This window comes from Lampetra planeri, chromosome 4, assembly GCF_965212315.1.
Source record: "Lampetra planeri chromosome 4, kcLamPlan1.2.h2, whole genome shotgun sequence".
NCBI lineage: Eukaryota > Metazoa > Chordata > Hyperoartia > Petromyzontiformes > Petromyzontidae > Lampetra > Lampetra planeri.
This window is the reverse complement of record NC_136110.1, coordinates 28,943,933-28,969,470: the sequence shown is the minus strand read 5'-3', so window position 1 is coordinate 28,969,470 and position 25,538 is coordinate 28,943,933. Positions and strand designations below refer to the sequence as shown.

The 25,538-nt window shown below is 43.8% G+C and overlaps 1 protein-coding gene across 7 annotated transcripts; it reads left to right on the top strand.

Annotated features, from left to right (window-relative positions):
• The first annotated feature begins 4,121 nt into the window (after positions 1-4,121).
• On the top strand, positions 4,122-24,576 carry LOC144717904 (uncharacterized). 7 transcript variants are annotated; one of them, XM_078593697.1, is made up of 12 exons: positions 4,284-4,815; positions 8,307-8,447; positions 9,073-9,142; positions 9,787-9,969; positions 11,258-11,320; positions 11,711-12,193; positions 14,091-14,235; positions 16,261-16,391; positions 17,011-17,136; positions 17,989-18,156; positions 19,562-19,694; positions 22,773-24,576. In XM_078593697.1, the coding sequence occupies exons 6-12, from the start codon at positions 12,071-12,073 to the stop codon at positions 22,847-22,849; spliced, it is 903 nt and encodes a 300-aa protein (XP_078449823.1). In that variant the 5' UTR covers positions 4,284-4,815; positions 8,307-8,447; positions 9,073-9,142; positions 9,787-9,969; positions 11,258-11,320; positions 11,711-12,070; the 3' UTR covers positions 22,850-24,576. The 7 variants fall into 7 exon arrangements, with proteins under 7 accessions (XP_078449817.1, XP_078449818.1, XP_078449823.1 ...); XM_078593691.1 differs by lacking the exons at positions 17,989-18,156; positions 19,562-19,694; positions 22,773-24,576 and adding an exon at positions 13,189-13,284 and having other exon boundaries at positions 4,122-4,815; positions 17,011-17,105; XM_078593692.1 differs by lacking the exons at positions 17,989-18,156; positions 19,562-19,694; positions 22,773-24,576 and adding an exon at positions 13,189-13,284 and having other exon boundaries at positions 4,280-4,815; positions 8,352-8,447; positions 9,073-9,148; positions 17,011-17,105.
• Positions 24,577-25,538: the final 962 nt, after the last annotated feature.

Sequence of the window (25,538 nt, the reverse complement as noted above, 5' to 3'; positions counted from 1 at the left end):
TGAGCATCTACATCATTAGACATCCTTTGCCAGTACCAAAATATAATAATATGATTTTTCCCCTTTTTTCTGCCAACAAAGCTTAAACCTTTTTACAAAGATTCATGTCTGCAAAAGGGGATAACCCTATTATTATATTTTGGTACTGGCAAAGGAGGTCTAATGATGTAGAACCTCGTCACAATATGTGCTCCGTTATCAGAACTCACGAAAGGGAATGATGGACAAAGATGTGGGTAAATGAGATGCATACACATGCAACTTAGTACTCAACGAGGGCGGTGATGTGGCCTCCGTCCGAAACACCTTCGCCACTTACTGCCGAGTGTTCGTGGTGCGGATTCCAACGGCCACCCCGGTAATCACGGCGTTGTGTGGTAACCGTAAAAAAGAACTACGCGCTGTCTGCTTCAAAGTGGACGGTAAAGATCCCGTGACGCCTTTCACAAGCGTGGGCCATTACGTTCCACCGGCGTTACGGTTAATTTTTTGAATTTTGTTTACCAATTTGTGGTTAGGGGGCCGTCCATAAATGACGTCACGCGATTTTGGACGATTTTTGACCCCCCCCTTGTCACACGGCGTCACAAAGCTCTGCCCCCCCCACCCCAAAAAAAAATAAACCATGCTTCAAATCGCTTTAAACTATTGTCATTGTAGTGCGTATTTAATGTGGCGCTGCACTCTGATGTTGTAGGAGAAAACATTTATTTAAAAGTCTATTTAATTAAGTAGAAGGTGTTGGCTATATTTATTTAAAGTTGCGCATTTTGATGTGACGTTACATTTCTCAAACCTCCCCCCCTCGTCACACATCGTCACAAATGTCTGACCCCCCCCCCTAGGTTCGTGACGTCATTTATGGACGGCCCCTTATTCACTCCAGTACAAAGAAATAATGGCTTAATTTACACACATATACGCCGCATCTGATCGCGTGTTCAACAAGTTCGCTAAACAATTCGAGAAATCTGTCAGAAGCGTTACAACGGCGGACAGAATGTGTGTGTGTGTACCCACGAGGGATAATTATTGAAGGCAGGACCTGGATCAAAGTGAACGTTTGAAAAAAGTTATTACACGTGCAGTCCTGTACTGAAAACGTTGCCTTTTGACGATTGTTGTATGTTCTAGACCATATTTAAGACATATTACACGCGTGTAAAATATGTACGTAAACAATTGTTTACGTACATATCTACTTAAAATGATATTATAAACACACTATCCTAAAAATACAGCACCATATTTTAACACTGAAGCAGTCACTGACTCGCAACAACTTGCAATCATAAGTGACAGAGTTAATTTCGGGTAAAATCACTGAAAATGGGATCAGATTTGGAATCAGCACCCTGAAATTAGTCTAAAACAGCTGCAAAAGTCCAGGCCAGAAAAAAATATTTAGTATTTTTGTTGACCAGCGTAATAACATTAACGATCGTGCATTATGCAATAGCGTGTACACACACACCAGTACAGCATACAATTTGTGTGTGTGCTTACATTGCCTGGGTTGTGACTACACAAACAGTCCCATAACCAATCTAGATTTGAAGTTTTCGTGACCGCATGGATCCATATTCTCTGGTTCTTTCGGTAAAGTCACGTAGGTAGAAAATAAAATAAATTAAATCAATAGTCTCACAACCATCATCATCAGCAGCAACAATGATTTGCACCTCCGATTAGCACTGTTGGCTTTCGTACGGTGCTAAAGAAGTTCTAAATAAACGTGTAAAATCCACTGCAATTGACAACCATGCACCACCACCACCACCATCCCCCCGCCACAAGTAAGCATGCCAACGTTGTGGCGACGTTGGCATGTGGTTTGAAACGTTAGACTAACGTTGGCCCAACGTTGAATGTTGACTTATCCCCCCCCTCTCTCTCTCCCTACCCCCCCCCACTGAGAGTGTTGACTGATGGGTGAGTCGAGGCTGTAACGTGGCACCGTGAAGGGCACCACATTTACGTCCTTTAAGTGTCGCAATCTTAAACCCTCAATCCTCGTTAAGGGGGCCGTCCATAAATGACGTCATACACCTGGGGGGGGGGGGGGTCAGACATTTGTGACGATGGGTGACAAGGGGGGGGGGGGGTGGGGGGTTTGAGAGATGTGACGTCACATCAAAATGCACAACTTTAAATAAATATAGACAACACGTTCCACTTAATTAAATAGACTTTGTAATAAATGTTTTCTCCTACAACATCAGAGTGCAGCGCCACATTAAATACGCACTACAATGACAATAGTTTTAAGCGATTTGAAGCATGGTTTTTTTTGGGGGGGGAAACAAAGCTTTATGACATCATATTTGAGGGTTGGGGTCTGACTTTTTGTGACGTCGTGTGACAAAGGGGCGAGGGGGTCAAAAATCGTCCAAAATCGCGTGACGTCATTTATGGACGGCCCCTAGGCGTGTTAAGAGACGGACGATCTGATTACCGGGATGAACACGCATGCTGTACTGTGCATTCAAATATAAAAACCCAGATATCCCCATACAATTCACCCACTTTTTTTAAAACACACAAGATATAGCAGAGGTGTGGACTCGAGTCATGTGACTTGGACTCGAGTCAGACTCGAGTCATGAATTTGATGACTTGCGACTCGACTTGGACTTGCATAACAATGACTTTGTCCCACCTCTGAGATATAGTGTGTGGGATATGCGCACAGTACACAAACACTATACACATATTCGGTCACAGTTTCTATGATCACTGTTACATTGCTTTTATGGCTTTAATTTGGTGATTTCGAAAAAGTGTTTTGGTTTGGCCATGTTTTGTTTGTTGTAGTACGGAGTTAGACTGATGGCCTTAATCTAAGTTGTCTTGTGGATGTTGTGGTCGTTGTTTGACTTGCATCCCACTGGGATTTTTGCACACAGAATTGGTGTACGATGCTTTTTCTGCAATATTTTGCTGTCTTTTCTTGGATTTTCTGTTTGCACATAGTCACAGTCGCTTTAAGATGTTTTCTTGTTCATGTTTTTGTTTGTTGCGGTTGCACCAGATTGAAGAGCCGAATGACTCACAGGGCTATACCTAATAAATGAAATACTGAAACATAATATATGTACACACACAGTACACACACAGACATTACACACGCATGGTACACACACACAGACTGCACACATACTGCAAGTATCTAAGTGATTAACACAGACACACAGCGTGTGAGAAGTTGGCACAGGGTATTCACAGACACATTATTATTACATCGTTGTTTATTTGTCTTGGGTGCACAGCCACAATACACACACACAGTACACACACAGTACACACAGTGTACACACAGAACACACACAGTACACACACAGTACACACAGTGTACACACAGTGTACACACAGAACACACACAGTGTACACACACAGTGTACACACAGTACAACCACAGTGTACACAGAGTGCACACACACACAGTACACACAGTGTACACACACAGTACACACAGTGTACACACACAGTACACACACAGTACAACCACAGTGTACACACAGAACACACAGTACACACACAGTACACACAGTGTACACAGAGTGCACACACACACAGTACACACAGTGTACACACACAGTACACACACAGTACAACCACAGTGTACACACAGAACACACAGTACACACAGTGTACACACAGTACAACCACAGTGTACACATACAGCACACTCAGTGTACACACACAGTACACACAGTGTACACCCACAGTACACACACAGTACACCCACAGTACACACAGTGTATACCCACAGTACACACACAGTACACAACGTACACACAGTGTACACGCACAGTACACACACACAGTACACACAGTGTACACACACAGTACACCCCCACAGTACACAGTACTCACACAGTACACCCACGGTGTACACACAGTACAACCAGTGTACACACAGTACACACACAGTGTACACAGCACACACAGTGTACCCCCACAGTACACCCACAGTGTACACACACAGTACACACACACAGTACACACAGTGTACACACACAGTACACACACACAGTACACCCACAGTGTACACACACAGTACACCCACAGTGTACACACACAGTACACACACACAGTGTACACCCACAGACCACCCCCACAGTGTACACCCACAGTGTACACCCCCACAGTACACACAGTGTACCCCCATAGTACCCACAGTACACCCACAGTACACCGCCACAGTACACACAGCACACATCCTGTACAACCCCGTGGTGTCTGGGCAGTGCTTACAGTGGCTCAGCACCACCCCCCCCCCCACTTCTCATCACAGTCACCACGGGGCAGTGTCAGGCCACGTAGTCCGTGCCCACGGGATGTAGAATAGTCGGGGTGGGGGGGGGAAAGCCACGTCGGGAGTAGACTAAGGAGGAGGAGAAGGAACAACTAACGACAACGAGAACGAGAAGAAGCAGCAGCAGCGAGGTGAACGAGACGCAGGAAGGAGTCACCATGCGTGGCACCTGGGCCGAGAGCTTCAGTCTGTGGCTCGGCTCCGCACGGGAACGTCTTGCAGCCGACGCAGGACGACTCCTCGGGACTCACGAAGCCGTCCTCTCGTGGCTGGGCCTGGGGCTCGTCGTCTTCGTCGTCTTCTCCGTCGTTCTCTGCCGCCGAGGTCGGCGAGGGGGAGGCCGTCAAAGGGGCCTCGCCGCCGCCGGGAAAGGCGGCGCCATTCCCGCAGAGCGATCAGGCGAGGCCGGGGATGAGGCGCGGCCTAGTGGCGGGGCCCCGCGGTCTCCGGAAGACGAGGCGAGTGTGAGGAGGAGGAAGGAGCGATCTGCAGTCAAGGCGAGTGGGTTATGTTATATTTGTGCGTGTGATTTTGTGTGTTAACGTGTAATTATCAGCAGCAGCAGTGGCTATGAGCCGTGGGTCAGCCAACTCCACTGTTGGATGAAGGCCCTCCACACCACGCCGTCGCCATCTCTCGCATTGTCGCGCGTGTAACTTGGCCACGATCTCATTCCATCGCTCCATCTCCTCGGTTAATGTGCCCTAAACCATCACCATCACCTCTATCGTTCGCGTTAACCTCCCTGAGCTGCCCCTTGACCATCCTCCATCAGCCCATCCAGACCCGACGGCGTCCTGCCCAAGCCCACTTTGATGAACAATTTTCAAACATCGCCTCTTAGCCTGCTTATATAACTACTATAATCTACGTGCCCCCCCCTCTTTCTTTCAAGCCTTCCAATGTAATGCCAAAGCATGTTGTAGTTGACGTTTCGGGTATCGTGCCGGGAGAAGCCTGAGTGATGAGTTTCGCTCGTAATGCCGAAGCTGCCCAAGGTGCATTTGCTAACAGGACCGTCATGATTTGCCAGATGTGTGGTTTTGGGGAGGCCTTCATCCAGCAGTGGATTGACCATTTGCTGCTGCTGATGATGCTGCTGCTGATGATGATGTTGGTATTGTAAAGGTATTGGCACTGCACTGTGACCCAACGTTGACGGTGTGAGTTTGTGGTCCCTGTTTTTGAGGGCTTTCAGTTTGCCACGTTGTCGATACAACAACGGAACGCCGTGCGAGAGATTTCTTCGTTTTGGTATTTTTTTTGTGGCGTTGGCAGTGGGGGTGCACACACGCAAGGAACGATTGGCTGAACATACTCGTGAACAACACCACCATATTAAAATAATATATATAATCGGTGACGTTTCGGGCAATTGACCTTCTTAAGAGCACAAGTAGGGACGAGAGAAAGAGTTTAATAAGGGGTAAATACTGAGTTTTACACCACGTGGGACTGGTGTTAATGTAAAAAACACATGTTTGCTTATAACCACATTTTTTATAGGAAGATACATGGTTACCTAATAGTAGCTGTTGAATACCAGACAAACCCCTCAATGTGGTTGTTAGACAAATTTTTCACTTTATTCATCGTTATCATCACTGGGTTTTTCTGTCATGTACAATCTCGTGTGGCCTCGATCATTCGTGCAAACTTCAACACACACAATTAAGTAATTGTCACTCGCCATGTAATTATCTCAATCATGACTGTATTCGTATTTTCATCGTTTTGACCCATTATATCGTCATACGGTAATCGTTATACAAGAGGACTAGTCCCATGAACTATTATTTTTTTCATTCTCGTCATTATCACCACCACCGTCAGTCGTCTTCCTAAATATAATTGGTATCTTCATTAAATTCATCAACATCATCCGTGTCGTTATCGATCAGCGTGCTGAAGTATGGTCAACTAACAGCCGTGACTCACGTGGCGTGCGGAGGCCACATCAAGCGGCGAATTGACACGTGTACTACATCGTACAGAACGGTGTCATCGTCCCAAACTCTCTCTCATCATCGTCGTTTTCCACAATAGGATCTGTCAAATTAGTGCAATATCACGATTGGGTGGAAACGCTTGGTACGTTAAAGCCGACCAACTGGATGTTGTATTGGGGCACATTTGGTCATGACACAGGAACGTGGAAGTCTTGTCGATTAGCACATTTGGCTACGCGCTTGTCACTTAACCGGACCGAGAAATGTCCACGGTTTCCAACATTAAATATTTTCTAATCATCGACCTATCCGATTACTGAATAGTGCAGTCCTGGTGTTTGGGTGCTTGCTGAGTGATTTGGATGATCGATCTCGAAAGCTAAGCAGGTTTTAGCCCGGATGATGGGTTACCACCATTCACAAACATTGCCCAGAGGCCTGCGGGTCTGTGTGATGGGCTGTAGTGGGCAGTGCAGCGACATTCAATTGTTCTGCACTTGGATGCTGCCACGTTTGTTGTAATCTCCGCAATTTGCCAACCTGCGTCGTGAATTACAGTAACAAAAAAACTTCCATCACCCGAAGAGTATGGGAAGGACCTCATCTCATCTAGCAGTGAATTGACACCAGGACCGTGCACGTCAACTGACGTTGGAACATGCCACGTTTTGACAGCAACGTGCTCTGTGGTGTGTTCATATTAACAAGACATCTCCACTTTTTTTTTGCTAAAGCGATACGGCGAGTGTTATTCAACGAGCGATGAGAACGCGGTGACCCCGTTCAATTGAATGGGACACGTGTGCACATTTTGTCCGAGCTTGGGTCGTTGCATGATCCAACGGTGCGTCTTGAATAGGGCATGTTTGTACATAGTCCAGGCATGCTCATTCTGTGATACAGTACTGTGTATTTGCATTTCCGTGCTGGAATTCTTACCCCCCAGTGGCTTTTAACGGTGTTAAGCATTTATTGTACCGACTACACCTGGTGTAGAATTACATGGCCTACTTATTCGGCCTGGCGTGCTCATTGCATCCACGTGCATTTACACAGCGTCGCGTGTACTTTGGTTGGCCATCGTGCCACCATATGCAGTTTTGAGTTCGAATTCTTTAGTTAAAGTCTGGTCGATGAGATAACGCCAACTTTGAGGAATTGACATCAGAGTCCGTTTCCTTGACCTGTTGTTTAAAAAAAAGAAATGGTTGAACTGGTTGTGCTATTTATACAGCAGCAGGGTTTATATACTGTACAGGAAGTTTGGCATTAAAATATGTTTGAAGAGGTCATGGCTGTTGTGTCATGTATAAGGGCGGTGTCACGTACCAAGTAGTAAACCTACTAAAATTATTTGTGAATCTAGCAGTGTTTTAATTCGTATCTTGGCAGATTTGGCAAATCAAGGTTGCTTATATCATCATCATCTTCATGTGTCTTTCCTGTCCTTTTTATGTGTAATGTCATCATTGTTCACATTGTATTTGAACCTGACATGTAAAATTGCAAATTCAAAATATCTTTGCGGGTTGATACGGTCTTCTTTTTTGTGTGTCACAAATGTTGTTATTATTACCGAGAAGCCCTTGATGGAGGTTTATATGGGAGCAGTCGAAATATTAAGCACATTCTGACACGGACAGCAGATATGAAATTGCGTGGTTTATTTGATATCGCATGTGAGCACACGTGAAATGTTTGTTTTAATATCCTCACGTGGCAATCACAGCATCAGTGCAACACCACTTCCCACCTTTTCTTGTGCCTTCTCGTCCTACATACATCGAATCCTCGCCAGGCAGGGTCACACAGATGAAAGGTCACTGCCGCCGTCTGCTGCCCGCATTCATTGCAACATAACTACAAATAACTTTCAACAATGGTTTACCAATTAAGCCAACCCAGATTTATCCCTACGTTTTGTCGCAATTACAGATGCATTGGCTTGTCGACTGTGCGCACGTCTGAGGTGGGCGGGGGGGGACAACTTTGTGACCGCTCCTAACGAGAACAGATTTTAATTAGGCGTGTGTGTGTAGCAAGTGACAAAGCAGCAGGTTAATGGGAAGGCGATGACTCCCCAGTCTGAAAGAGAAGCTGTGGAAAAGAGACGATCATCCCCAGTCTCCGCTGTCAGGAGCCCCGCCTCTCCGTCGCAACTCGAGAAAACGGGAGAAAAGGTAATCCTTTTATTTCGTCTCCAAAGGACCCATTTGTGACCTGGAGCAATGCTCGACTGTCCAAGAGATGCATAATACATGACAATGTAACCAAGCTTATTGAGCAACATATTGTGATCACTAAAAGGCAGTGTTGTTGAACTTAGTCATTACACTTTAAATCAATAAATAGAATGGAAAATGTACACGTGTCCTTAAGAGGCTTTAACACAAAGTGAACATCTGCACTTAATACAATGGGTTTCTAACAGAGCGGTTTATAGTTCATTGTTAAAAACTAACTTGTTTGTTAGCCCTGTTTATAACAAAAGTTTAAAAAGTACTGCACACTAAGAGTCATGTCAGTGATAAGCTAATGTATTGGAAATTAGAGAGTGCATTAACACAGTTCAGAAACAAAAGTTTCCAGTTTATTTTCTACGGTAAGTCGGGCCTGTAAAATATAACGTTTTAACATCTGCATTCTTATCTCAAATATGCAGACTCATTGCGGTAACCTTGGCTGGGTTTGCATTTGCATTGCTATTGTTGGTTTTTTAATGTGGCAGTTATGCCTAGTAGCCGACCTTGACCAGCATACCAACGTCTGAATTTTTTCTCGTTTTTTTATTACTTCCTGGCACAGACTAAGAAGGCAAAGAAAAAGTCAAAAGCAGAACAGAAGCATTCTTCCGACTTGCAAGACGATGAAACAAGTGAGGGTATGATTCAGTGATGAAATTGTCTGATGCCTATTGTTTCAGTTGTTAGCCATTGTTCACCGATTGAAAAGCAATTTCCCGTATTTCCATTTTAGTTTACCACAGCTGGGAAATTTACATTCAAATTTTTAGTGGAATTGGTTCTCATTTAGGAATATATCAGGAAACACGTGGGTGTAACATTTCTGCTTTTTTTTACTGTTGAGCACAAGTTTTTAAATCTGTTAACTGTGAAAGCTGTTATCTGTCATGATTTTTAAAGCTGTTTATGGCATCCTTTGCATGAAATAAAAATTATTAAACAAGTACAGTGCATGCTGGACGGCATATTGTACAAGTGGAGCAGCAAACAATACCACTCGAAAGACATCGAAAGAGTCACACGGCACACATGCAGTAGTTTACGAGTATATCACGGTTCTGGAAAACCATTGCCGCCACTGTAATGTGTGTGTGTTGTTGTTCTGGAGACCCGGAGATCGATATTCGATGTTCGGTCACCGCATTAGTAGCTTGCGTCCTTATTTCTCACCTAACAGAGTGGCCCACGTGAAGGCTGCCATTTTCCACCCCTAACTGCCACAATAAGCAAAGTTTATTAAAACGTTCACTAAACATTCCTTGTCGATACCTTGCAGGCAACTGGGAGACGAAAGTCAGCGTGCGCGAAAAGCGGCAGCAGAAAAAGGAGAAGCGAGGAAAGGAGCAACCGGGTCAGCTCACCCCACCCGTGCCCACGTCCACTTCTGCTGCCAGTATTCCCGATGGGCCTGCGAAGCCTGCTGCAGCTGCACAGCGAAGCCGCCCATCCAATTCTGCAGGTATCTTGAGCCGAGGGATGCGAACTTACTGGTGCTCAATTTTTCGATTTAAAGCTTTCGTGACTGCAGGGATTCATGTTCTTGGTTCTTTCGGTAAAGTCACGTAGAAGGGAAATAATAAAATAATAAAAATTAAACATAATAAAATAATTCTCACTACGTTTCGGCCACAACGCAAGCAGCCGTCCTCAGGTGAAGAACAGGTCTGTCGGAAAGACAGCATCTGAATACTGGTGCTCCCGAACACTAAATAAAATGTCTGACGCTGCTTGTGTATTTGTCCTTGGCTTTGTTTAAATTTTACACTGGTTGGTGTACTTTCTTATGCCATGCATGGGCAAGACATGTCACCAGAAGGGATAATAGCTGATGGTCATGAATAATGATGGAGTGACAATGCATGGAGATGGAGCGATAAAATAAACTCTTGTGCTAGATGGCTTATTACATCAGGATCATGAGATATGGTGGCTTGAGAAGGCCTTCATTCAGGATTGGATTACCAGTGGTGGATGATAATACTGAAAACCTTAGCTCATTGGTGGGTAACGTATGGCGCAAGGGTTGGATAAGGCTTGCAACATAATAACACGTGGCCAGCAGCCACATGAGCCACATCAATCACCCTCTCTCACTACCTTTCGCTCTTCTCTTAAAATTCTCTATTGTCCACCCTTCCTTCTCCCCTTGTTCTCCTCCCCACTCATACTAATGCCTTCCCTGTCCCCAACTCCCCATGGTCACCCATCATCAATCCACTCATCTCATTTCCAACTTTGTTTATTCCATGCATCGTCACCACCGCCTCATTTTACATGTCCCTTCCACTCATCACGTTTCATGTCGCCAAACATCTTGTACCATAGTTGACTGTACAGCGCCTTGGTTAAGACACTGTATAAATGTGTGTGTGTGTATATATGACGAAGCCTACCAATTTGAATTGGCCTACAGACAATATTAATTATTGGTCAATTGGAGTGATTGAAATGACTGAAGTGCATGTTTACGTGTGACTCGCCAAAGGTATTTCAAAATATTTGGCCTTCGGCTGGATACGATTTTTAAGTTGTGGTGTTTGCTTAAAGTCAAGCTCTGTAAAATATAGCTGCATTTGCCTCTGTGTCAATAAGCAGCAGTGGGATCAATTTGCAATGGCCTTGTGAAAATGTCAGCCTGTTTTGCACAAATGAAAATGAGACTGAAGAAAACACTGCGCATTCAATTCTCCTCTTGGCAGTTCGTGTATATTTATTAAGAGTGCTCGTATCTTGTTACTTGTTTGTAGCAGACCACACCCATCGCCGGGAAGGAAGCCCAAATCCAAAGCCTTCTCCAGTCGCCATAAATGGTATTACTGACGCTCATTATTCTTGTGGTAAAGTTTTTTATGAGCTTGTTTTTTTTAATATATACCAATATCTTGTTTTAGTTTAATTTGTAAGGGCTTGTAACGGCAGTTTAAAAAAAATTTCATAGGATGTGGTATTTCATGGTGTTTAATGTGGGGAACATAGATTATTTATTTTCAGAGTAATTGTAACCCAATTGAATATTATTGTAAAGCACACAATATGTGTATTACCTAAATGAAGACAATTATAATACACTGTACATTATAACGCACTCTCTGCATACACCACTTAATGTTGGAATCCACTAATATTGAATTTACACCTTAACGCAACACATGCAAAACCAATTCTGACACTTTCGTACGCTGTACATTGCTTCTCTGTAGGTGGTGGCGGCAGCAGCACCCTGGGTTGGGTGCCAACTCAAGCCGGTAGGGTTCCTTCTGCTTGGGCAGAACAAGGATGGGCGTCGGGCAGCGGCACCGGCAGTGGCTTGGTTGCCCCCAGTGGAACGCCGTGTGTGGATGCTGAGAGCACCACCGCCACCGCCCGGGCCACTCTGAATGCTTGTGTGCCGGGCTGGGCTGTGGGGAGCGGCGTAGACGGTGGCCCCGCGCTGGCTTCCGTTCCTGCCGCCGCCACCGTCGCGGCCGTCACGGCCGTCACCGCCTCCACCGCCGCCGTCGTCGCTGCCGTTCCCCCCGGGGGAGCCGTGGAAAAGGGCAGCGGGGTCAACGGCACGGACGATGCCTCGGTGTGGGGCCCCACCCCGGCCGAGGCTAGCGGGGTCCATCGCGAGTGGGCTGGGCCGGGCCCTGTGCCTCCGCCCGTCAGGGTGTGCGGCGAAGACGACGTTTTTGCCAACATGGGTGAGTGGCAAAGTGCGTGGTTTTATTTGTGGTTTTACAATGAGAGCATCGCATATCCGGCCATAAAAAAACCTGCCCGCACCCAGTGTGGTGTTTGTGCTTGGTGTAATTATACATGTCCACATGTCTGACTTTTTCACACGCAGCAGTGTGTTCTTATTCTCATGTACATTTGCTTACTTCCAAAGCAGCTAAGCTTTTCCCATGTTTAAAGCAGTTTGCGTTTTATTCATGTGGTTGTAAGCGTATTTTTTTTTTACAGATGTGCACATATCCAACCTTTTCACATATCCACCTATACCTCAGTCCCCAATGGGTTGGATATTCGACATTATACTGCATTTGCTAAATCACAGGAATTTACACGTTTAACCATTGTATGCATTAGTCTTAGATCTTGAGAATGTAAACTGTCCTCGGTACCACCCTCGGTGCCATGTTGTCAATGTGGCCGTCTACATAGGAAAGAATCAGATTAATTTACACTGGGGGAATCCGATGAGCTATTAAGCTCATTGTCACAGATGTCCAGTCGGGTGCAAGTAAATAGGGGCTCATTCTCGAACCATTTTTAGTTCTAAAGATAACCCAAGTTAAAAGTAGAAAGGATGCAGAAATATTTTACAGTCCATCAATATCGGTATGATAATGATGTTGAAAATAGACATTGTTTCATTAATCAGTTGTGGTTTGATGATTTTCAAATATATCATAATTCTTCCATCCATTAATAGGTGTCTAGAAAGTAATCACAACAAAGCAATTAAATGGGGTTTTTTCACCCTCAAGATGAATTTATGCATTTAGAAAATTTACCAAAAAAAATTGTTTTGGTTTATTGCTCATGCTTTTCCTGGTTTTGGTTCTCAAATTTTAAGCAAAATGACATGGTTTTTATTAAATCAATGGTAATGTGTTCATACATATTGTGTGCACATTATGAGCGCCCTTTGCCATTGAAATCGCAATTGAATACACTCAATGCTACTTGGCAGGCACGTGGAATAATGCTGAGCTTGCAGCTGCCCCAAAGCCTCCGCACCTGAGCTACAGCGTCATGCCAGCCCAGCTGATCAAAGCGACCATGCCAGGTAGCAGCACCATTATTTTTACTCTCATGTTGTGCACATGACATTCGTCAAATATTGAGCACCTTAAGTAGATCTGCAGGTCATGTATGATAGGATAAAGTGTGCATTCTCCCACCTCTTCACAAACATTTGGCCAGCATGGAAGAGTAGGCCAAATATCCTCTTAAGCTCACTCTTATGGATGCCCTTCCACCAGCAGTGGTATTAGCAAATCTAATTGCAGGGCTGCACCTTTACCTATTCCAAACAAAGAAAGTCATGAGTATTGGAAAGATTTTGAGATTTATTGGAGAGAAAAAATGTGTTCATAATGTTTGACGTTTCTTGAAAATGAGTTTTCGAGCAGGACATGATGCGTGCCTTTTAATTCTAGATTTAAAATTAAGTTATTTTAGAACTGCTTTTTGAATTAAGTTTGTTATCCTTCCCCCGCACCTCTGTTTAGCACGGTTGGCTGTGTACGGTACGAAAGAAGTTCAACATCCTTACAGACATACAGTAAAACCTTGGATTGCGAGTAACTTGGTCTGCGAGTGTTTTGCAAGACCAGCAAAATTTTAAAATAAATATTAATTTGATAAACGAGCGAGGTCTTGCAATACGAGTAGCACGTGTATACGCTTTGTCTGCCGAGCGGCACGTGATCACAACTGATATACGAGTGCTTTGGCTTACAAACACATTTCCGGAACGAATTATGCTCGCAATCCACGGTTTTACTTTACATACGTTATCGTGCCTGCGCGTGTTTGTGGACGCGCAAAGCTGAATTTCAATCAAATGGACGTGTGCCCATCCGTGCGCAGGCGTCGCAGACAAGGCAGCGTCAGCACAGGTGTCTGCTCCAGCTGCCGCCCCCCCCCCTGGGTCCTCCCCCAGGCTGGGCCCCTGGAGCCGGTGGGACCACCACCGCTGTCCCTCCCATCGTGGATGACGCCTGGAGCGTGGAAGGTGGGGGCGGGGTTAAAGTCGTGGTGAACATATATGTTCATGGGGGGGTGGGGGGGACACCTTTTTGTGCCAGTATCGAAACGATTAAACAACATAATTAGAGGTTTTACCCTTTCTGGCACTAAAACAGGAGTTGTATTAAAATACTGTTGGTTTTTTCGGTAAAGTCACGTAGGTGAAAAAAAATTTGAAATAACAATTTTTTTTTTTTAATTCTTATTTTTCTTTTTTCACCTACGTGACTTTACCGAAAGAACCAAGAGTATGGATCCTTGCAGTCACGAAAACTTCAAATCTAGAATTAAAATGTTCAAACACCAAATAGACACCTTTTGCAAGGCATCAAGGCTGCATTAACCACACATACTTGTGGCAAAACATGCAAACAAAGCAATAATGTACGCATCGTCTCCTGGTGTAGGCCAATTTAGTTTCAAAGCAATGTGTATATTATCAGACCATGTGTTTTTTTTCATGCTTTGCCACAAGTATGTGTGGTTATCTTCTAGGTTCTTTCGGTAAAGTCACGTAGAAGGGAAATAATAAAATAATAGAAATAAAACATAATAAAATACAATTCTCACGACGGTTTCGGCCACAACGCAAGCAGCCGTCCTCAGGTGAAGAACAGGTCTGTCGGAAAGACAGCGTCTGAATGAGCACCACCATGCTTGGCAGCGTATATTTAAGCTGGGTTGGAGGGGGAAGGGCGCCTTGACAAAGGAATTTGCCTATCAAGAGGAATTTAGCATATTTATGGGAAATGCAGATATGTGTGGTTAACGCAGATTTGATGCCTTGCAAAAGGTATCCGGTGTTTGAAGATCTGTACACCTGTTTATTGACATATACTGGGAAAAAGGTCCCAAAGAAAATATATTCATAAAGTTTTTCTTATTTTAGTCAATGATGACTACAGGTGGACAAAATGATCGAGCGTGTGATAATAGCTATGACTAACCAACAAAGACTGAAGCTAACAAATCTAAATGAAGATGCAGACTAAGATAAGTTATGAAAGTTTTATTATAGAGAACAGAGGGGAGGCTACTTGCCCAAAAATGATCATGAAAGGTGACATTCTGAGTTGCTGTATGAGCACAGTGTAAAGGGTGCTTTTGTGACAAAAGTATGACACTATAATTTCAAATAATAAGCAAATTGCCACTTGTCCAATGAAATGTATGCACAAATTATAGTTCTAGATTTGAAGTTTTCGTGGACTGCAAGGATTCATACTCTTTGTTTTTTTTCGGTAAAGTCACATAGGTAAAACATAAATAAATGAAAAACAACTAAATTAAATGACAACGTTTCGGAGGCAACACAAGCTTCCGTCTTCAGGTGAAATTATCGTTGTTTTTCGGGAGTCCGTTAGCGCTTCACAATCGGTAGTTGACCAAAGTTGATTCAGAATTGCTCGTGTGCATGTGCCATTGCAATTGCTGTCTGTGTTGTAAACAAGCACATCAGATAAAAGGCACAGGATTGAGGCAAATAGCATTCATATGCTCATTTATACATTTTATATCTTGCGTTATAATAGGCGGAAAGACGGATGGATGGCTGAGAGGATGTATGCATGTTAAAGATGTAACTATCACTGTTAAGAAAAGTAAGTGGGCTTGGGCAGGATGTGGCTGATGGTCGACGCTGACCACAGAGTGGCAGATAATATTTTCGCTCTTTATGTTTTGTGTTGGATAATTTTATAGATACTCAAGACAATATAACAACACAGCCATTATCATCTAGGTTTACTATAATTTTGCGGGGAGTTTAAACAAATAATTGAACGTTATCGCAGGTGCCGATGAGTGTTGCATGGGAGCAAAGCAATATGGTCGTGGAGATGGAGATGATATCAGCTGGTTTGTAGGTGTTTTGGTGGATTGGTACATGGTAGCATTATGGCGATGGATGCAACAGTCGATTGCTCATGGATGATGATAATGATGATCGTGCCATACATTTTTAACTGGGGTGGGGACATTCTTTTGTTCAAATGTGTTTTTTTTCAAACAGGTGACTTTAAATCGTCCGTCCAAAATCCGGACTGGAGTTTCCCAGAAGAGGAGTGGGCTGCCTCAAACCCGGTGGAGCCTCCGCTTCAAGTGGCCCCAGAAACGGAGGCGATGGAGGGAGAGAATGGAAAGGTAAGCCCTTGCGCATCACGGGGTCACCCCGGGGAGCGGTCGCAAACATCTGCTGAGCAGTGCCTATAATGTGTGCACAGTTATGCATGTTGACTATTTAGCCGAGCACACGTGCAGAGTGATGCTTATGATATTGCATTTTCTTTTGTTCCGTCCAGCGACTAGCATACAGCGACTAGCATACAGCGATGTCAGCCCAGTGAGCTGAGTACAAGGCACAGCCAATGCTAACATCAGTTGCAAATTATGTCTGAACCAGCCATGATGCCCCCGCCCCCGCCCGCTTTATCAACTAGCACTGACCAGCGTGGGGAAGTATGGTCAGACAACCTCCATGATTGACACAGCATGGGGAAGCCTTCATCCAATAGTGGATTTACAAATGGCTGTACATATTCCGACATTGGCATATTTACCTTTCAGCCAATACGTACTTGTTTTGTTAATGACTAAATGTTCACATTACATGACAGCATGGATCTGGAGGTTCTAATGACACTTAACGACATTCAAAGCATCCCTGTGCCCCTTATTATTACCTGCGTTTGAGTGTTCTTTTTACGAGCGATGAGCAGTGAGTTCCACTAATGCCAGTCATTGCTTTTTTTTGCATCTTGAGGCTTCTCCGGATGACGAGGAGAAGTCGGAGGCAACGCAGCAAACCACCGGAGCCAAACCCAAAAAGAAGAACAAGAAAAAGAAGAAGAAAAACAAAACCTCCGATGAGGCCACAGGCGCAGAGGAGGTAAGGAGAGACGCACTCGGGCGTTAAAGGCTGCTCATCTGGTGAATTAAATTCGGCTCATCTTTGTGCGTTGCTGTACACTCAACGCTGCGCTTACTTTGTTGTACCCACTGGCCTCTTGATGCTAGGCAGCAGCAGACAGTGGAGGAAAAATATGGTTCTGGTGTACTGCTAGAGAATGGTCAGAAAGTTAGGCCGTACACCATAATAGAGACAGAAACTCAAATGTTTTGGACACAGGGCTGGGTGTGATGGCGATTGCCTGGAGAAACTATCGATGTTTCAAAAAGTGGAAGGAAAAAGGAAGCCAAGACTCATAATGGACAAATATTATTGTCAATTTAACTGGGAGAACAAATATACCAATATTATAGTAAAGACCAAATTCACAGAGAGTGTCGTTGTTTCGTCATCGACATTAAAAATATTCGGTATTGACTAGAGAGAAAGTAGAGAAGACTGCTTTGACTAGAAGCCTCTTATACATGTAAACTGTGCCCCTATGACGCCCACTGGAGATGTATGTATGTTGAACTTCTTTTGCACCATACGTAGCCAACCGTGCTATTCAGATGTGCGGCAGAAGGATAAAAAATGAAGCACAAAAAGCAGTTCGAATGAAATTAGTTTTCAATCTAGATGATTTAAAAGTACATAGCTCCAGTGGCTTCCTAATATCAGCAGGAAGAGCGTTCCAGACGGCCGCAGAAGCGCATCTCAAATAGCACGCGATGCAGTGACCGTCTTCGTTCGATGGCAGAAGACGGTCGCCGCATCGCGCCCTCTCAGATGCGCTTCCGCGGCCAGGATGCGTAACCGACGGGGTTGTGTGGACTGTGCCTGTGTGTGTAGGGAGCGGGCGATGTTGATGGCTTTGAAGCAGTCGAGGCTGCTGGGCCGCCGGAAGCGGAGGAGGCTGTGAACCGCAGCGAGGCGCCCGTCACGGAGGCTGTACCACTGCCACCCGTCGCGGCTGTGACGCCGCCCCCGCCGCTGCCCCCCGTCAGCGTGGTGCAAAAGGTGGGTCCGCAAAGAGCGATCATTTCCAGATAATGTGAACGCTTTTAAAGTGAACGCGGCGTTTTGGAATCCGCGCTACGTCGAGTTATTCTGCGGATGCCCGGTGTATATGGCACACGGTGGCGAGATGTTAACTAATTCTAGATTTGAAGTTTTCGTGACTGCAAGGGTCCCATACTCTTTGTTTTTTTCGGTTAAGTCACGTAGGTAAAAAAGAAAATAAAAATAAATTAAATCATGAATTAAATCCAGCAGTGGATAAAGAAAAGGATTTAAATCATGATTTAATTTATTTTTATTTTATTTTTTACCTACGTGACTTTACCAAAAAAAACAAAGAGTAGAGATGTTAACACCCTCACCTGGTATACAGGAGGTTGTGGGTTCGATCCCAACCCTGACGCCTGAATGTTTGGAGTTTGCATTTTCTCCCCCTGGTCGCTTGGATTATTTTGTCCGGGCCCTCCGGTTTTTCCGCTCCACATTTAGAAACGTGCGTTTAGAGTATTTGGCTGCTATACATTTCCACAGGAGATAAGCCACTTCGTTGAGCTATAATTTGTGGCCAAATCGCTTCTGAAAAAGAGTTGTACAGCCCAGTGGACCCATTATCTGGTAAAATAAAAAATAAAAACATTGAGTTTAAGTATTTTTAAATGTAATCATTGTAATCGTAAATCGCAGCCCTTTTCTTTATCCACTGCTGGATGAAGGCCTCCCCCATACCATGCCGGTCATTGGGTATTTTTTATTTCACCGAACATAACCTTGTTGGTGATAGGGGGCGGGACGTAGAGTGGGCAGTGCCAAGTTCAAACATCTGGTCCAGCCATGCATACCTTTTGAAAGGGACACGTCGAATAATAGTTTACACCATTGGAACCTCCTTTGCCAGTAGCAAAATATAATCATTGTGTTTTTTACCCTTTATCTGGCAACAAAACTGACACCTTTTTTTACAAGGAGTCGTGTTTGCATTGACCACAATACCTGCGGTCAGAATGCAAACAAAAAACACAACTCTGATAATGTATGCACTGTCCTTTGAAATTGATTGGTCCACACCCGAGACAGCTTTTCTCAGAGCCTAGTCTCACAAGGTGTTGGACCAGATGACGCCATAAGGCGCACAACTCAAAGACAATGCACCATCAGAGTATTAGAGCTCGGGGTAAGCATTTACACCATTGGAACCTCCTTTGCCAGTAGCAAAATATGATAATTGGTTTCAAGGACAGTGCATACATTATCCGAGTTGTGTTTTTTGTTTGCATTCCGACCGCAGGTATTGTGGTCAATGCAAACATGACTCCTTGTAAAAAAGGTGTCAGTTTTGTTGCCAGATAAAAGGGTAAAAAAACAATTATAATAGTTTACATGTTGATGCTTACTTAAATGTTCACAGACCGTGCTGGCGCTGGAGACTGAAGTCACTTCTGAAGAGCCACCCAGACCCTCCGAGTCTGTGGCTTCTGTCTTTTTGGAACCCGAATCACTCCTGCTGAGCAGGGGGGAGAGTGGATCACTGGGTACTGAGGGTGAGTGGATTGTAGTTCAGCTGCAGTCACCTGCACTGTATTCCCACTATGTCTACAATCATGTGAAATGTGAGCAGACGTTTAAAATAAAGAACTGTTGTCGGCTTCGGTGATTTAACAGGACAAACGCCAAACTCTGGTTTGTCGCACAGTCTGATGATTATCAAACAATTTGAATAAGCCGAGAGCAAGCTCTTAATATTGCACTCGCAGCAGTTTCCAGTGGTTTATTCAGAACTGCAAATTACAATTTGCCTGCTGGCCTAATGCTAGCTGCTCTTGCACAAATTGGCTATGTCTGACGAAGCAATGCCCCTTAACTTGTGGTGCAATTAAAACGCAGATTGCTTGCCTAATGTAATAAGTGCTCTTAATGGTTAATAGAATAAACATTAACAGCCAATCCACTAGGTGATTTTAATCAGAATAAAATGTAATTGAGGACAAGGTTAATGCCATTTTCAAGTAACTCATTGTGATGCATGACGCAACTGTTAAATATAAGGATGTCGCAAACTATCAGTGGCGTGTTGTTCGTTCAACTGAATCATTATTTTAATGGAATAATTATAGTTTTCCTTTAGCATTTTTCTTACTCCATTCATCGCGGGCTTGAATAAGTGAGTTTGAACACAGCGTCATTGATGCTGAACCTTGGGTCATTTGAACAGCAGAACAGTGAAGAAAGAGAAAGGACTGATCAAACAATTTGCACCTTCATCGCACATTTTACAGGCACAGGTTAAATATGAAAAGTGCAAAATACAAAACTGTGGATGAATCTTGAGTGACTTGTAACAACAGTAGCCCTTTACTTGTGGGCAACAGTTTATGGTTTGAAAACTAAGAATAGGTTTTTACCCTTTCTGGCAAAACAGATGTGAAGATCGTCAAAGACCAAATAGATACTTTTTGTAAAGGAAAGGTATCGCTGGTCAATTCGAGCTATGATGCTGAAATAACTGCATTGTATTTGTACTGTGTTCACCTTTTGGCGTCATCTGGTCTGCCACTGGTGAGACTGGGCCATAAAGAAGGCTGTCTCTGGTGTGGGTCAATCAGTTTCAAAGACAATGCATGTCTTACCAGATAATATTTAATCTGCATGTTCACCACAAGTACGTGTGGTTAATATCTATTTGGTGTTTGAACATCTTAACACCTTATTGTTTGGGTTTTTCGGTAAAGCCACATAGAACAAATAGTAATAATATCAAGACGTTTCGATCGCAACACAATGTATATTCTCAGCAGCTCTCCCGCTATATTTCTCACCTGATGACGATTGCTTGTGTTGCGATCGAAACGTCGTGATATTGTTATTATTTTTATTATTTGTTCTATCTACGTGGCTTTATTGAAAGACCCAAAGAATTTGAATTCCTGCAGTCACGAAAGCTTTAAGTCAAGATCTTAACACAACTGTTTTATTGGCAGAAAGGGTAAAACCCTTTTCTTATTTTTCATACCTTGATACTGCCACAAAATGTCCCACGACGTTTAGGGTTTGTGTTGCACTTGGCTTTGCATAGTGGTTTTAGTTACAGCCCAGAGCGAGAGGGTAAGTTGTTGTTGATTTGTGGAAATGTTGGGGTTTTTTGTGTGGTAAATTACAGTTATCTAACACATAGGTCCACAGAGTTCTAAAATGGCAAGATGGCTAGCAACAAACAGCACCATGGATGAGAGTTAATGTTTCCTGTATCCAGCAACTTGGTCAAAAAATTACAATGGAAAGGAATTTAAAAGTTGACCAATGTGGTGGGAAAAAAAGCAGAAAAGGGTCGTGATTTTTGTAATGCATTGTAGTGGCCGAACACAGTATGGTTGACCGAATCCTCAACACGGGTGTAATAATCAATGGGGTGAGGTTTACGAGACTGGTAACCATGCTGGTAGCGATAGAGGAGCGATAAGGAGAGGTGACTGACCACCAGATAAACAAGTGACTACATTTGAAAGCGACTGGCAAAATTTTACCTTGAACTGGTGCATTGCGCTGAATGTCCTTCCTCATGCATTCCAATTGCCTGCCGGCTGCTGCTTCGATTCCTGCAGTGGAAAAGACAGGGTTGGGACCCGTTCGCTTGTCGCTTGAAGGGCTTCAGTCGGGAGCAGCATTTTTGATGATCTGTGGCAATTCACTGGCACCACTTCTCAAAAAAAGCTCATTATAAAATTTTCTGTGTTGGAAAAGTATAAACTTTTTTCGTTCATAGTTTCACGGCTGAATGGTCTAAATTGTGAATGGGCTTTAAAATTAATGGTTAATTATGCTGTGAAAATCATGAATAGAATTTCGAATTAAGCATTTGTAATTAGATCTGTGCTAGCGATGACCAAATCACCCCCAATACTACCGACCCTGTCGGATATCGGAAGCCAAAAGAAGCGTTGAGTCTGGGTGCCCTACCGTGCTCAAACAGGTTGTCATCGGGCTGCTGGGTGACATGGTGGGCAGCAGAGGGCAGTACAACAAGCAAACGAATTGCAGGCATTGGCAACCAAAATAACAAGTGGAGACTTTTTTTTTTATTCGGTAAAATATTTCAAGAGCCGCCAGTGCATGTGAATAACATGACGAAATCAGTCCTTAAAGAGCCGCATGTGGATCTGGCGACACAGGTTGCCCCATGCCCTGCTCTGTGCGATCACCTTCACTCTGGTCAGTGCGGATTGAAGGTGGGGATCACAACACCTTCACCAACCTGTACTGAGTAGCGCGATGAATTATGGTAAAAAAAAAAACTCCCAGCAATTAGTAGTATGTTCAAATATGACCCCCACCACAACCTGTGTGTTGAGGCCCTCATCCAGCAGTGGATGGACAAAGGGCTATACTTGAATAATTTGACTTGAGCTTTTTTAGACTTTACCAACATGAACATTACATGTATTAAAATATTTCAAACCTTTTTGTTTTAGGTAAAAACAGGCGTGTGAATGTAATGATGGTAATAGTGTATTTTTTTTCCCCCTTGCATGTTGATGTTTTTCCACTGGCTGAACTGTTGTCTTGTATAACAGCTATCAACTGGAGTGTTCTTAAACCGCCATTGCCTTCTTGCTCCATTGCAGGTCAAGCTGAAGAAAACTGGGAGGGTGTCAAGCAAGCTAAGAAGGCAGGAAAGAAAAAAGCTCGGAGAGAGATCTGATTACAAAAGGGCTATTTTCTTATACGCAAGGTTTTGATAACAGTGTTAAAACCTCCTGGGTTCACTGTGAGTGAAAGCCTTGTGATGGAAACGAAATGATGGCCATGGCAACTGGCGTTTTGGAACTTGCAATCTAAAGGGCTCACAGTGAATGGCGGATTATAATGACCGGTCCGTGATCTGCAAGTTTAAAGGGGGCCACTGTATCAATAACCATTAGCAATGTGGGGCATTGTGCTTTTACACAAGCGAGGTGGATGCAACAGCCGACAGTGGCTTAAACGTGCAAGGTGCTTGCTTCATATTTACAGTTCCTTCCCTTGTTATTGACGATCATGCAAATAAAAAAAAATATGCCCGAGGTTTTCTCGTAAGGACATGGCACAAGTAATAAGGCTCTTACTTACTTGACCCCAGGTGGTTTATGTAATGTATCTGCACCCTACCCTTGTATGATATGTGCAGTTTTATACCGACAAACCAAATGCCTTTCCTTCTTCGTTTGATCTTTATTGCTGGATGCATTGTACCATTCTATTGGTTTCTTCCCACTGAGAAAATCCTTGTGGCTTCATCGTCATTGGTGTTGGTTTCCATGACGAAGAGGTATTGATGGAGTACCTATTTGAGGGTGACACTTTTTGAAGATATATGCTGCAGAAAATCTTTTTTTTATTATGCCATAAATAGCTTGTAATGAATCGAACTGAAATTTCTATGTCCCATCATATGAGAACTACTAGTTCCACGAATTGTACCATTTGTCGTCACAAGTTCTGAACAAGCTAAGGATATACTCCAAACCTCGATCCTCGGTTGTCTGTGGTTTTCTTACTTTGTTCAAGCTGGCTGGTGTAATGCCTTAAGTATCCCACCATTCACCGCGATGTTTTAGTATCATTTGAAATGTTCCATTTTACTTTATTTCCCTTTGCCAAATATCTGTTAACAGATAAGCTCCTAAATTAATGTTGTCAAGTCTGTCAATTTAAAATAGGCATCAGTGGGTTTTCATACCATTAACACATCTGAGGAAATGCACTTAGATTGAATAGACTATGCTTGACCTAGAATTTCTGTTTAAAATAATTTCTTAAGTTTTTTTTGAATTGCAGTAGTACGTTACGTAATACGTTAGATTTGGTTCGTTAATTTTGTCGTAGTTTGATTTTTTTAAATTTCTATTGCAATAAAGTTTGTGATAACTTTTAAAGTATGTTTTGGTTATGAAATATATAGATGACATGTTTGCGGCCACTATTTTTCAGCTTAGTATTAGGCGTTTAACATTAAAGATGCTCTGTGACACGGGCTTGTGTGGTTTTATTGTACATTCGGATGTATACAACGAAGTAATGGCAATTGAAATACCACGTGTATTAGAAGTCATTTCAGAGGCTTGCCCGAGTGCCATGTGGGTACAGAGCTTTGCTGGGGAGCAACACAGTCGTGTTTATTTGGAACACATCCACCACGCTCGTTTGCTGATTCACCTTTATGTAGTGCAGTTGGAGAGGGGGAAAAAAAACATGCTTATCTGTAACAAGAGGCTCTTATTAGCCCATTTGGCTATGGGTGATGTTGGAATCTTTCATTCTATGTAGTGGATCATGTTTCTTGGGTCAGATGAGTCTTGAACCCCCACCACCAATGAAAATACATGTCTGTCTTGATGCAAAAAAACACAAACAAATAAAAACTCTTGATTTTAAGTGCAACAAAGAAAATGTGGTTCATAATGTATCGCACACACAGAACTTCATGAACGGGTTGCTGAAATGTGGATATATAATGATAGGAGATGTAATAGTTGGATTTCGTATGATTGCCAAGTGTAATGTTTTTGACCATTCAGTCTATTATTATCTGTATGTAGTTTAGTGTCGTTCCCTGGAATTTAGGGGGGGGGAGGTTGAAACGTGCAGTTTCAAGCCCTTAATTACTGCCCTACCCGCCTTAAAAGACTGGTAATTAATCATTGGTTTCTTCAAGCCATTGTCATTTTCTTTTTGCTAATTTTGTGATAACTTGAAACTTATCAGAATAAACTTTTTTCGTGTTCACTTACATTTTATGGCTCTCTACTTGTTTGTATTTCAAGTTTGGCCACCTTCAATTGCATTGGCGTGTCAGGGAGCATCATCACGTGGTTAGCACGGAGCGTTAGATCCCTTTTGCAACAGCAGGGTGGAAATATGTCAAACCATCCATATGTAATGCGGGCGTAAGCGACCTTCCGGAGGTGACGTCACGGGGGGTGGAGTCATGTGACGTGGGGGGAAGGTTCGGGGCCTTAAGCGGGTAAACCGGAAGGGGAAGGCAGTCGGGGTGTGAGCGGAAAAGAGTGAGGCCACGCGGGCGAGTGTGGAGAGGGGGGGCGCCGACGGCCATCGGGAGCCAACCCCGAAGATAAGAGGAAGCTGCGGAGTGGTGTGCAGCTGCAGAGGAGACAGCCAGGAGGGCTGCGTGTTAGAGGCAGCGGTGTGGCTGCCAGGAGGAGCTGCGGAGAGAGAGAGAGAGGGGGCTGCTTGTTAGAGGCAGCGGTGTGGCTGCCAGGAGGAGCTGCGGAGAGAGAGAGAGAGAGCAAGAAGCTGTGAGAGCTGCGGAGGGAGAAGAGCAGCAGCGAGTACAGCCAAGGGGGGCTGTGTGAGAGAAACAGCAGCGGAGCTGCTGTTGTGGATCGGGCCGA